Here is a 13,046-nt window from a genome sequence, read left to right as displayed (position 1 = left end):
TTGAAGTTAAACCTGGAGAAAAACAAAGCCCATCGGATTTGACGCTGGTTTAACTTCTTTGCTGTTTGCAAGTGCTCTAAGTTCTTGTGATCAGATCTGACCACGATCTGGTGCCGTGCCCCTTCAAGCCAGTGCCGCCACACCTCAAACGCCACCTTAATCGCCAACAACTCCTTCTCCCATATGGTATAGTTCTGCTCGAAAGGTGTTAGTTGCCGCGAGTAAAATCCACAGGGACGCAAGGTCCCTGAGGAGTCCTTCTGAGACAATACAGCCCCCAACGCGTAGCTAGAAGCGTCCGCTTCTACCACGAACGGTTTGTCAACATCAGGATGGGTTAGTATGTTGTCCGATTGAAAACTAGACTTAAGTTGTAGAAACGCCTCGTGAGCTTCCCGCCCCCACACAAATGGCTGTTTCTTGCGCAGAAGCTGCGTCAAAGGTACCGTGAGCTTTGCAAAATTCGGAATAAACTCCCGGTAGTAATTAGCGAAACCTAAGAACCTTTGTACATCCTTCTTAGTTTTCAGCTCCTGCCATGAGTTGACGGCGTCAACCTTATGTGGGTCCATTTTAAGTTCCCTACCTGACACTACATGACCTAGGAACTCCACTTCAGGCACATGAAAGACGCATTTGGAAGCCTTGGCGAAAAGCCCATTAGCCCGCAGTCGGTGCAGAACCTGCTTGACATGTTGACGATGTTCTTTCTCGTCCTTAGAAAAAATCAAGATATCATCCAAATAAATCACTAAAAATTGGTCAATTAGGTCCCTGAACACATCGTTCATGAACCTCTGGAAGACCGCAGGAGCATTACAAAGCCCAAAAGGCATGACTCGGAACTCGTGGCATCCGAAACACGTGTTAAATGCCGTCTTCCATTCATCCCCTTCCCGTATACGGATTAAGTTATAAGCCCCCCGCAGGTCAAGCTTGGTAAAGACCTTAGCCCCTTGCACCCTTGATAACAGTTCCGAGATTAAAGGGAGCGGGTACCTATCCCGAATGGTGTATTTGTTTAGGATCCGATAGTCGCAGACCAACCTAAGTTCCCCAGTCTTTTTGGCTACAAAGAATACTGGTGCCGCAGTTGGAGAACTAGATGGGCGAATAAACCCCTTGGCTAAATTTTCATCTAAAAACTCCCGCAAAGCTTGCCTTTCCGGTACAGTCAAGGCATACAGCCTCCCTGCTGGCAGTTTCGCACCTTCTGCCAGCTTGATGGCGCAATCATATGGCCTGTGCGGTGGTAATTTGTCCGCTTCTCTTTTACAAAATACATCAGAGAACTCCCCATACTCAGCAGGCACTCCCTCCATATCAGCATGAGTAACGTTTAAAGTACAACAATCCTGCCTCTTTAAGATCACTTTACGTGTTGCCCAATCCACTTGTGGGTTTACTACAGCTAGCCAATCCATCCCCAGGATCACATCATATCTAGGCAAGCTCGTAATATCCCACACAAACGTTCCCGTTACTCCCTGCACCTCCCACGTTACTGCTGAGGTTTCCTGGTTAACCACCCCAGTCTCCAGCAGTCTCCCATCTGCTCCCTCCACCCACACGTCGCATGCCTTGCGCACTCTAGGAATGCCATGCTTCTTAGCAAACTCAATATCTATATAGGAGACCGTAGCTCCTGAGTCCAGCAGTGCCAGAGTAGAAACAAGTTCCCTTCCCCCAACAGATAATGTAATGGGTACGAAAACATGCTTCCTCCCCTCAGTTGACTGCTTGAGGAGCCCTAGTGCGTTGGACTCACGTCGCACTAGGGCTGGCCTTTTCCCGAAAGCTGGGAAGGTTTCACATTACAATTTTTGGCAAAATGCCCAGCATTCCCACAGTACAAACACAAGCCCAGCTGCCTCCTACGGCTCTTTTCCTCTGTAGACAGTTTTTTAAAGACCCCAAGCTCCATGGGCTCTTCCCCCATCACCACAGGTGCCCTGGTTACATGCATGGGTGGCGCACACATTGCTCTTGAGTGTTTACGAGCCTCAAACCTTGCGTCTAAACGCAGCACCTTAGCTACTAAGGCGTCCCAGCTTTCAGCCGGCTCTAAGCGTGCTAATTCATCCTGGAGCATATCACTTAACCCGGCAGTAAATAAAAGCATGAATGCATTTTCCCCCCAATCCAGCTGGTGGCGATACAGGTTAAACTTATTTAAGTAATCCAAAACAGTCCCCTTTCCCTGTTTCAACCGATACAGAGCCCACCCAGCGTTCTCCGTGCGGAGAGGATCCCCAAAAGTATCAGTTAACAACTTTTTGAAATTATTCAAATTGTCCTTGACTGGGTCATTTCCCAAAATTAAATTAGTGGCCCATTGTCCTGCGGGACCGGTCAACAAACTCAAAATAAAAGCCACCTTACTAGTGTCAGTAGGAAAAGCATGAACACTGAGCTGTGAAAAATAAAGCTCCACTTGTGCCAAAAAGGTTGGCAACTTGCACCTGGTTCCGTCAAAGCGTTCAGGAGTCAAAACATGTCCTTTCACAGCAAAAGCTGTTTGGCTTACGGTAAAGGCCGTTTGCAATTGGTCTACTTTGGCTCTTAACTCATCCATCGTCTTCCTGACGGGTTTATTGCTGCAATAAACTTTTTATGGGCGTCGGGCAATCTGTCAAAGACAGAACGCCACAAGATTCAAAGTAACAGAGTTTATTAGATTACAGAACTCAAAAATGCCCGTAAAAACACAAGGGCCAGGCAGTTTTTGCCTTTAGTAGCAAAAAGGGACAAAAGTAAATGTTCAAAAGATAAACCGGATTAAACCGGAGTTTAATCCGGGTAAAAACAAACTGCTTGCTTCAGCCTAGGTATTAACAGAACAAAAGCCAAGGAACAAAAGATACAAAGAATGCAACTAATTGGCAGCAGATTCCTCTCTGCTGCCAGCACTGTGCTTAGAGTAACTTGCGTCGCTCCCACACACACACAGTAGACAGGATCTCCAACACGAGCAATTCAGCCAAGGATTGCAGAAGTAGAGTAGACCAGTTCCGTTCCGTAGATCAAAGCCAGAAGCAGACGTTTGTAGTTTTTCCAAGTCCAAGAAGGGGGGAAGACAAGCCGTGGTCAGTTCAGTCCGGGTTCTCAAAGCAGGAGATGGCGTCCGTCAGAAAGACGACGGAAGGTCAAGCTAATAAGAGTAAGCACAGGTTTGCACAAACAAATGCCCACACAATCCCTCCCGCCGTCTGACCTTGGATTCCAATCAACTTACGTCTCAGCACAGGAAAGCACACAAGTCTTCAGGGAAGCGTCCCACACACACACGGATCCCAAGCGTTTGCCCAGATTACCTTGCCCGACGCAATTTGCAATTGCTCCCAAGCCCCATTTTATGCCAGTTACAAATCTTCATCACTGTCAGCTGTCCTCCTTAACCCGGGCGTTTCCTCATCACTTTCCTCGTCAGAGCTGGAACACCTCTGACTACGCCCAACAGCATCTCCAGCTGTGGATCCCGTCCCATCCCTCCAGCTAAGCCATGGGTCTAATCCTGAAGGTCCCCATTCATCTTCTGTCCCATCATGGCCAGTGGCACCCAATTCCTCCCTTACCCGAGTCCAATCCATCTCATCCTCCTCTGAGCTAACCAGCCCCTCCTCCATTCTCTCCGTAAACCCTTCGAAAGATTCTTCGTCAGATGGTGCTGCAAATATGTCTCGCAGTCTTTTTCTCTCTCGCTCCTCGAGAGTATCTGACTCCCGAGGAGTCTTACGCCCACGTCTGTCAGTAACAGAGCCATGAGGCTCAATCATAACAGTATTTGCTAAGGTAAAGTGCTGCTTTTCACCTGAGAAAACATCTCTAAGCATTTCTATGTTCTCCAGCACAGTTCTGTGTTACACTTCTTTTGGAAGTTGACCAGGACCTAGAGATTTCTACAGGGAAAATTTTTAATCAAATTTGTGAATAATTAAAAGTCAAGCTCACAAATGTGGAGGTCCAACTGTATTTTGTTCCAAGATGATAAACAGCCTAATGTGAAGAGAAGGAGGCAGCAGGGAAGAATAGGGAATAGGGGAGGAGGAATTGTCCCCCCCCCCCCCCCAAATTCTGACCCCAATGTTTTTTTTTCTTTCCTTCCAAAATTTCTAGCATTGCAGTAATTTAAAAAAATTAGTTGAGCAGTTAGTAATAGAGTTCAAGAATGCAAAAGAACAGGCCAAGTGACTAAGGGAATGCAGATACAGCAAATATAAGAGTTTTAGGTGTGAATGGCTTTCAATGCCCCATTCTCTGCAATGCTTGGAATTTGAAGATCAAAGGAAAAATTCATTGTGGTGACATAATTTCCATTAGAAGGGGCAATGTCTTCATTTTTCTTCTGGAGGACTAATTCATTTAATTTCAAACTGCTTTGTGTATGCCTCTCTCCCCTTGCCCTTGTGTCCTAGTATCAGAAGAATAAAATAGCATCTGGGTTTGATAATGATCTTCTTACTGCAACCTGCAAGATGAGAATGCACACCTGGGATTGCTATGGATAGACAGTGGAATTAAAATCAGATTATTTCCAGTTTACCCACAGGGATGGTCAATTTAACCTTGACATTTGCTTTTTATTATTGTTTTTTGTAATATGATACTGCCTTTTATTTATTACTCAGTATCCTTCTTTCCCACATACCCAACTCTTTTGGGAACTTAGAAAAGAGTCAGGATTTTTTAAAAAACAAACAAAAATAAATCTCCTTAATGCTCAAGCAGGTGCTGAGTGAGGGAAAGAAGCTAATGCTGACTAGAGAACTTGGGAGCCCCAAAGAAACTCTAAGAGTCATTTGCATGTGATTCACAGGCAGTCTTCCATCCAAATAGCTTACCAAATCAGACCTATCCAAATGTCTGACAGAATATAGCGCAGAACTACAGTTTATGTTTTAACACTTCATGTGTTAAAACATAACAAATGCAATTACACTTCAGACTGTTCACAGACAATCTACACCTTTGTTTATTTGTTTTAAGGCTTTATTTATACTTATATTATGACTTTTGGAATGGTTTTAACTTGTACTGCTTTAAATACATTGTTAGCTGCCTTGAGTCTCATTATAAGTAATTTTTTTTGTATCAGGAGTGACTTGAGAAACTGCAAGTTGCTTCTGGTGTGAGAGAATTGCCCATCTGCAAGGACGTTTCCCAGGGAATGTTTGATGTTTTGCCATCCTATGGGAGGCTTCTCTCATGTCCCCCCTTGGGAAGCTGAAGCTGACAGACAGGAGCCCACCCCGCTCCCCAGATTTGAACCTTTTGGTTAGCAGTCCTGCTAGCACAAGGGTTTAACCCATTGTGCCACCGGGGGCTCCGTTATATATAATAATTGCAATACAATAACTTATTTTAAATATTTGCATCCCTTTTTTTCTGTCTGAGATAGCTTACAACAGATCAACATTTATACATTTAAAAAACCCACACCCTTCTAATTAAGATCAAAATCAATAAAAGCAAAATAGCTATAGAAAACCACATTCTTCATCAAGCCCTCACTAACATCTCCAATTTTCCCAGTTAACATGGAGATCTACCACCTCTGGAGGCTGTATAAGAAAACTGAAATCCCCTGGTCTTACAGACATTGTCCTTTTACTATCATCATTGTCGTCGTCATCATCACTGCTGCTACCACCACTGTCACTACTCTGCCTTTCCACAAAAGACTAACACAGCTATCAGGCTAATAACCACAATTTTAACAATAAACTCTATTGAAATCATCATGATGATAAGAGAATGAATAAGACCAAGTGGTATCTTGACATTCTTCCTAAACAAAAGAGAAGGTACTGATCACAGTTCTGAGGGGGATGCATTCCACTATCTGGGAATGAAACAGGAGAAAATTCCTCTTCTATGTGCCCACCAAGTGGGCTTCCAAGGGTGAGTGTTCTCAGGAGACCCATTCTGAAGATCTCAAATTCCACACAGGTTATAATCAAGGGACAAGTGATCCCTTAAGCAATCAGTTTTCAAGTCAATTGGGGCTGCAAGACTGGAATCAGTTTAGTAAATACAAAAATTAAAAACATGTTTTACGTTGACAGAAGTTGACCAAAATTGGCACTATATACAATTAATCATGTAAGAAAAAAGAGGAAGGGAAAGTGAGTCATATCCACAGTGGGAATGTCTCACAGGCTCAGGAAACATCACTAACGTAAAAAGCCTGAGCTTACACTTCTTGATCAATTTTACAGGGAAATGAACTCATAAAATACATAAATGCTCTAGGCTGAGGAAAGAGTTAAAAGGTTAAAGTTAAGGTTATTCTGAATATACTATGAAACTGACAAAAACAAAATATAACCAAAAAATATAACCAATTAAAAAGGACTTCAGCATGTTAATCTGAGTCACCAAACATGCTTGCAACTAGTGCAAACCTGCAATACTGGCTGTGTGTTAACCTGCCCTCTCATTCCCATCAACCAATGAATCATGGCATTCTGCATCAACTACAATTCCAAAATGGTATTTCAGGACAGATCTAATGATAGCAATCAGTTTTAGAACTGACCGATGCATACACTATTTTGACTATGAGGAAGTATAAGCAGCTCACCAGATCAGACAGCAAAATGCCCCCTTTACCACCAACACTACTTGCTTATCAAGGGCCAATGTTGGTTCCAAAGCAATTCCTAAGTTTTGTACCTCTTCAGACAAACTGCACTCACCATCAACCAACTTTGTCATTGTATGGACTTCAAGCAGAATCAATAAATGGAATTCAGTAACAAATATGCAAGGTCAACAGGCATAAGAATTTTGATTTTTAGCTGTAATCTATTCCAAAAGCAAGACAGTTAAAACATCTATTAATAAAACATAACAGGTTGAGCTTCCCTAGATGGAATTCCAAAATCCAAGACTGACCACATAAGTGGCTGAAATAGCAGCACATGTATTTTTTGATGGTTCAATGTACACAAACACATTTCATATCCAAAATTATTTAAAATATCTTGTATAAAATTACCATCAGGCCATGTGTAAAAGGCATATATAAAATATAAGTTTTCTTGGGTGTCCTCTACAACAGTCAAGTGTCCCAGAATTTGAAAGAATCCAAAATACAGAAAACTTCTGGTGTCTGGTATTTTGGATAAGGGATATTCAATTTGTATTACTATTAAATGATAATTAAAAGGGACTTGTAATTCTTTTCAGGGCAACAGAACTGTAAAGCAGTGTTATTTCTATTTTCCTAATTGATCCCAAGGCTGAAAAATCCCAGTAATTTCTAACCATTAATGCAAGAATACACAGAATCTTCAATTGCCTAAGAAATCCCATAACATTAGAGTGGCATCTAAATAATGTATTCATTGCCAAAATATTCCCCTTTCCTTCACTGCCATATTTTCGATAATATGAACTCACCATTTGATAATCTAGCAAAAATGTCCGGAATTCTGTCAGGGATACTCTGCTATGTTCAGATCTCTCTCCACTGCTTCAGGAAGAAACCCAAAGATACAATGGTCAGAACGGCATCGCATTGCAAAACAAGCCCATCCCTGAAGACAGGTTCAGAATTCAGATGCATTATTGAGAATAACTAAGGCAATCTTTTCTGAATCAAAATCCATGCTCATTAGGTATAGTTAGATGTTTTCTAGCACGACTTGAAGCTGAGGAAGGCTGAAAGAAACCTCCAACCATGCATGTGATAGGTTTGGCTCTTCTGCCTACTTCTTACTTCAATGTTACTATTAAAGAAATGTTGAAACCTCCTTAAGAAAGTCTACTTGTGGATATACCCAATATGCCCTTAGTCAATGCCAAGTGCCAATATTTTGTAATGTAAAACCATTTTAATTTCCCAAACTCTCAACCCTTCCTACCAAGAAACAAAAGCCAGAAATTTACCTTTCTAAGAATGGAACAACCATCTGTACAGAAGAAAGAAACACATAAGCCAATTATCTTGCTTGCAATCCTCATGGTGACATTTTTCACATCCGTAAAAATATGTGAGACCCAGAATACATTGTTCCATGGCCCTCAACAGTATTTTAGACAGTTTCTGCAGTTTCCTTTTTTGCATAAATGGGAGAAATAAAATGATGTAAACTGTGGGGACAACACAAGTTTTGACACTTTTACTCACTGTTATTGTTGCTGTTATGTTCTTCAAGTGAACTCTGATTGGAGACTATATCAAAGAGTTTTCTTGGTAAAATATATTGAGAGAAGGCTTGCTACTGTCTGCTTTCCTCTAAGAGAAAGTTTGGTATGTCCACAGCTGTTTCCACAGCTGAGCTAGGATTTAAACCCTGGTTTCCTAGGCCCCTTCCACACTGCCCTATATCCCAGGAACTGATGCCAGATTATCTGCTTTGAACTGGATTATACAAGTTTCCATTGCCATATCTGCAGTTCAAAGCAGATAATCTGAATTTTATATAGCAGTGTAGAAGGGAACCTAGAGTCCTAGTGCAACATGCAAGCTACTTCCCGATGCTGGTCCAGATATGTCTATGTCCTACTAACAGTTATAGTAGACCCCATAATCAACTGTTGAATAGTAAGTCAACATGCATGTAAATCCCATTGATTTACTTTCCCCAACTAATTTAATTGAGGAAAGTAAATGTTTAGCTTTAGGTCTTTGGCTTTGATTGTAAATTGCTCTAAAACATATCTTTACTAATAATTACCATACACAGTCATAATGTTAAAAAAGCATACTAAGGGATGAGGGAAATGCTCACAGGCTTTTTCATATATTCAACAGCAGTCCCTAACAAGAAGGTGTGATGACTATGCGACTCACAGAGTCACTACAATCCATTGTCATGTTACTTTTCAAAGAACCCATTTGGATTCTGAGCTGAATGGACCACTTCTTTGTGTGAAAAGGGACAAATATGGTTTCTGCAGGTGTGAATCCCTCTATGGTCCATGTTCTTGGCCTTTAGGGAATCACACATGCAGTAACCATTTCTGAGCACAGCTTGTGAGTCAGGAATTCAAGTGGACTGCATGCATTACTACTTTGTTATTTGATCAAGGCAGAAGTTATTTTTTTTTTTGCTATATAAATTTCATTCAATCTATGTGTACATAGAAAAAAAATCCATAGGCAAGAGAAAAGTAAAAGCATTGGGGAAGGAAGCAATAGAAACAATGCTGTCTATATTATACACATCATCAAATATTAAAATAAGACATAACTCACCCCTTTCTGTGCATCGTACATGAGGCTCTGGTACAACTGGGCAAACTGCCCATATGTGATATCCCCATTCCTTTGCTCCACATCCTGAAAGTAGAAAAGGGGGGGGGGTGGGAGAGAGAGAGAGAGAGGTAATATTAAATAATGCTTGCCACATACATGTATGAGAGATCAATTCTTCCATCTGTGGAAAATATAATATTTCTAAGAAGCTTGTGCTGACTTCAACATTATAAGTTCTCTTTTTGTTTAATGCAGCTGTCCTTGGGATTGTTTCATGGTTGAATCATGTGTCTTTAGCTTACTAAGCAAGGAAGGTCACACAATGGTAGGGCATACACTTCACGTTCAGAAGGAAATAGGGTCCAATTCCTGGCCATTAAAGGATCCACTGGTGGCAAACCTTTCTGCTTTAGTAGACTGTATTAGGCTAAATGGACAAGTAGTTTGGCTGGATAACAACTCTGTATGTTTCTAGATCAAGTCGTTCTACATCAAACATTAATAGACTGAATTAAACTATCCTGGGTGAATACTTTCACTTGGCTATGTAAGAAATATTTTGTTAGTGCAATTCTTGACAATAATTGCCAAGTAGCTGCATGTATGTTTCAAGGGAGGGGGGGAAACCCAAATACTTACTGTTAACCTTTCACGTAAAAACCTCATATTAGGGACACGGTAGTTGACTTGTGACAGCATGTTTTTCAGATCCTTTGCAGAAATCCTAGATTATCAAGTATAAAATAAAAGAGGAATACATTATTGAGGGGTATGTATTTTATTTATTTGGAATATTTATAAAATGTCTACTAACCAACTATTGAGCCTGCTTAGCATATTTTTAAACACAGTAAAATAAACTGAAGACTATTAAAGAGAGGCAAAGTGTATACTGATCCAATCCCCATATGTTGCAATTGTCATCAACAAACGGCCTTACAGAAATCCCAGCCCAGAAATGACTACTAGAACAGCCCGAAAGACATACAACAACCCTATTGCTAGAACAGCCATGTGTTCATAGGTAAAGCTTTGCGCTGCTGTTACTGGTGTAGTTTCGAACTCTAGAACTAACTCTAGGGCTAGTTCAAGACTTTCTGGTACCTAAGACAGAGCAGATAATGACATACTATCTTTAATTTATCTTCCCCTTCTAGAACACAGACATATAGAAAACCTACCAAAAGACAATTCAGTGAATAAAAAAACAGCAGTCAGACCCCACCAGTTGTTCTTCAGAGAGTAGAACAAGTAGTTATTTTGATGTATTTCCAAAGCTTTTAAAGGTGGCTTTTTGTATTTCTCTAATTCCATGTTTCTCAACCTATGTTTTGGCCTTCAACTCCCAGGAATCCTAACACCTGGTAAACTGCCTGGGATTTCTGGGAGTTGTAGGCCAAAACACCTTGGGATCCACAGGTTGAGAACCACTGCCCTAATTGGAAAATAACACTATTGTGTTTCTATGAGTCTTTCCTCAATAACTACAGATATTACGTCAAAAGAAGATCTCAAAAGAAGATCATCGCCATGAACAGCATCAGACAAAGAGATCTGTTTGCATTGTTCCTGGCATTTCTTGGGCAACTTTTAGAACTATCTAGGAAACAATTTTCTTCAAAAACAATTGAGCAACAGACAACAAGAGCAAGAGAGCTAACACACTATAATAAGATGTTTCCTGAACTATGAGAAACATTTTAAAAAGAAAGGTGCATGCTATTTTCCCACAATCTGTTTGTTTGCTTTTGGAAAGATGTCCCTGTGATAATTGCCTGGCGCTGCTGTTCAACGTTTACCTGAGTAGTTCAAACCTGTAGTTTCTGAACTGTGTTGCAGAAAATTCTGGGGTTAATTCAAAGTTTCCCAAACAAGAAAATAATTACAGGGAACATGATCTAAAATAAAGGCTATTTTTCTATGACTGAATTATAGAGCTGTGTTCTAAGTTGCACCATCTGTTCTTAAAAGACAACAGGAAGGTCATACTACACAGCTCCTTATATGCACAATGTACACTACAAATTTCCCTGATTTTGTGGTTAACATACAACATTTTCTTCATATCTCTTGTTCAGTTATCAAGATAGGTTTTGAAACTCCTTGCTCATGCTGGTTCTCTGTTTAGGAGACCCAATGGATAACATTTTTATATATTACTCTTTTATCTTGTTTGTATCATTTTGAGCATTTGAATTTCCAGCATTTTATGGTCTTCAGAGATCGATGACTATTGTTTACAGATCCTTTCTAGTGAAGAGCAAGTCTGCAGAGTAATCCATGCCTGATAATTCACTATGATTTGTCGGTCAAACGGTGACTGAGGAAACCCAAGCAAATCAGTTTCGTGTGATGATTTGCTGGCAAAGGAATCATGTGCTTCTGGCATCCTGGAAATTATGGCCTCCTCTCCCCAGGAAGAGGGACGATAGAAATCCCATCACAGCAGAACAGGAAAGTGCAAGACTTAATCCAGTTAAAAAATTTCATCTGCAGCTGAACTCCAGAGAGAAGCACATTACAGACAGAGACAACCCTGCAGCCTGAGAATTAGCTCCAGTCATTAGGTCAGGAAATGGAACCCAGTAACTACCGATTTATTACTTCCAGATCTCAGTGGGTGAGAAAAGAGTGTCTGCGTTCCAAAAGGAGGAAGGGGGACAGAAAAAACTCTCTCCCTTTCTCACCCCCCTTTCTATTCTCTGGTGTTAAAAACAACCAAGGCGAGTTACACATTCAACAGCTTTGTCCAAGGCTCATGATTTAGGGCATTAAACAGAAACACCAAAGGCCATTTCACACTACACAGTTATAGCACTATTATTCTACTTTAACTGCCTACTGAATTATAGGATTTACAGTATGGGATTCTCAACAAGTGCCCAATATACTAGAAAACCCAGCATAGCATTTAAAGTGGATTCATAGCACAGTTCACATTACAGATAAAAAAAGGAAAGCAAATAGTAAAAGTAACTAGGAATAACAAGAAGAACCCAGTAATTAAAAAGCTGGTGTACTAGATCAGGGCTTCTTAAATGTTTTCCACTCACAACCCCTTTCTACCCAGCAAAAAAAAAATTATGACCCCCAAGGATATAGATATATGAAATAGGTATAAAAACCAGACATTTACTGAAAAAGACTGAAAATAAATCAGTATTTTTAAAACAACTCTTGCTAAAAAGGGATATTTAAAAAAATAGAGTGCAGCTGAAACATTTTCTGAAGAGTCCACTGTAGACACTGCACATTGTTGCTAACAGACTTGATAAATGGGTTACATTCAGAAACATTTTACTGTTGCTAGATTTTTCATGACCCCAACATTGAACTAAGGGGACATCATTTTGGTTTCTGAAATCACAGTTTAAGAAGCAGTACATTAGATTATATAAGTCAATAATGTCAATGCAGAGGCTGGGGGTGGTGGTGGTTAAAGAGTGAGTTTCAGGTTGTGCCACCAACGAGATTATATTTTCATAAACATTCCAGAGACAAAACATCTAGGCATCTAAGGTGGAATACCTCCTTGCATTGTGATTTTTTTTAAAGAAAGGTATAAGTGGAAGAAGGTATTCATTCCTTGGAAGTTTGCTTGCTGGATACAAGTATAAAAAGTACAGTGTTCCCTCACTAATTTGTGGTTCACTTTTCGGGCATTTGCTGTTTTGCGGTTTTTCAATTAACTCTAAAAGAATATTATAAACAATTTAAAAAATTACAATTTACAGTCTAAGGAAGGGAGGAAGGAGAAGCCGAAGCAAGAGAAAAGGAGCCCAAGCAGCAACAGGAGGAGAAGGAGGTGATTTATCAACACATGATTGGTTGATAAAGACTT

The 13,046-nt window shown here is 40.5% G+C and overlaps 1 protein-coding gene across 3 annotated transcripts in view; it reads right to left on the bottom strand.

Annotated features, from left to right (window-relative positions):
- Window positions 1–13,046, bottom strand: part of plcg1 (phospholipase C gamma 1) — a 90,967-nt gene that overhangs the window by 30,932 nt on the left and 46,989 nt on the right. For 2 of the 3 annotated variants that reach the window (XM_008117586.3, XM_003225294.4), the window contains exons 5-8: window positions 9,845–9,929; window positions 9,206–9,289; window positions 7,894–7,916; window positions 7,405–7,477 (exon numbers count right to left, since the gene is read on the bottom strand). In XM_008117586.3, the coding sequence (XP_008115793.1) occupies window positions 7,405–7,477; window positions 7,894–7,916; window positions 9,206–9,289; window positions 9,845–9,929 (265 nt within the window). The remainder of the gene's footprint in view (window positions 1–7,404; window positions 7,478–7,893; window positions 7,917–9,205; window positions 9,290–9,844; window positions 9,930–13,046) is intronic. The other variant, XM_008117585.3, reaches the window with a different exon arrangement.

The sequence above is a fragment of the Anolis carolinensis genome, chromosome 4, assembly GCF_035594765.1.
Source record: "Anolis carolinensis isolate JA03-04 chromosome 4, rAnoCar3.1.pri, whole genome shotgun sequence".
NCBI lineage: Eukaryota > Metazoa > Chordata > Lepidosauria > Squamata > Dactyloidae > Anolis > Anolis carolinensis.
This window is presented reverse-complemented; position numbering and strand designations above follow the sequence as displayed.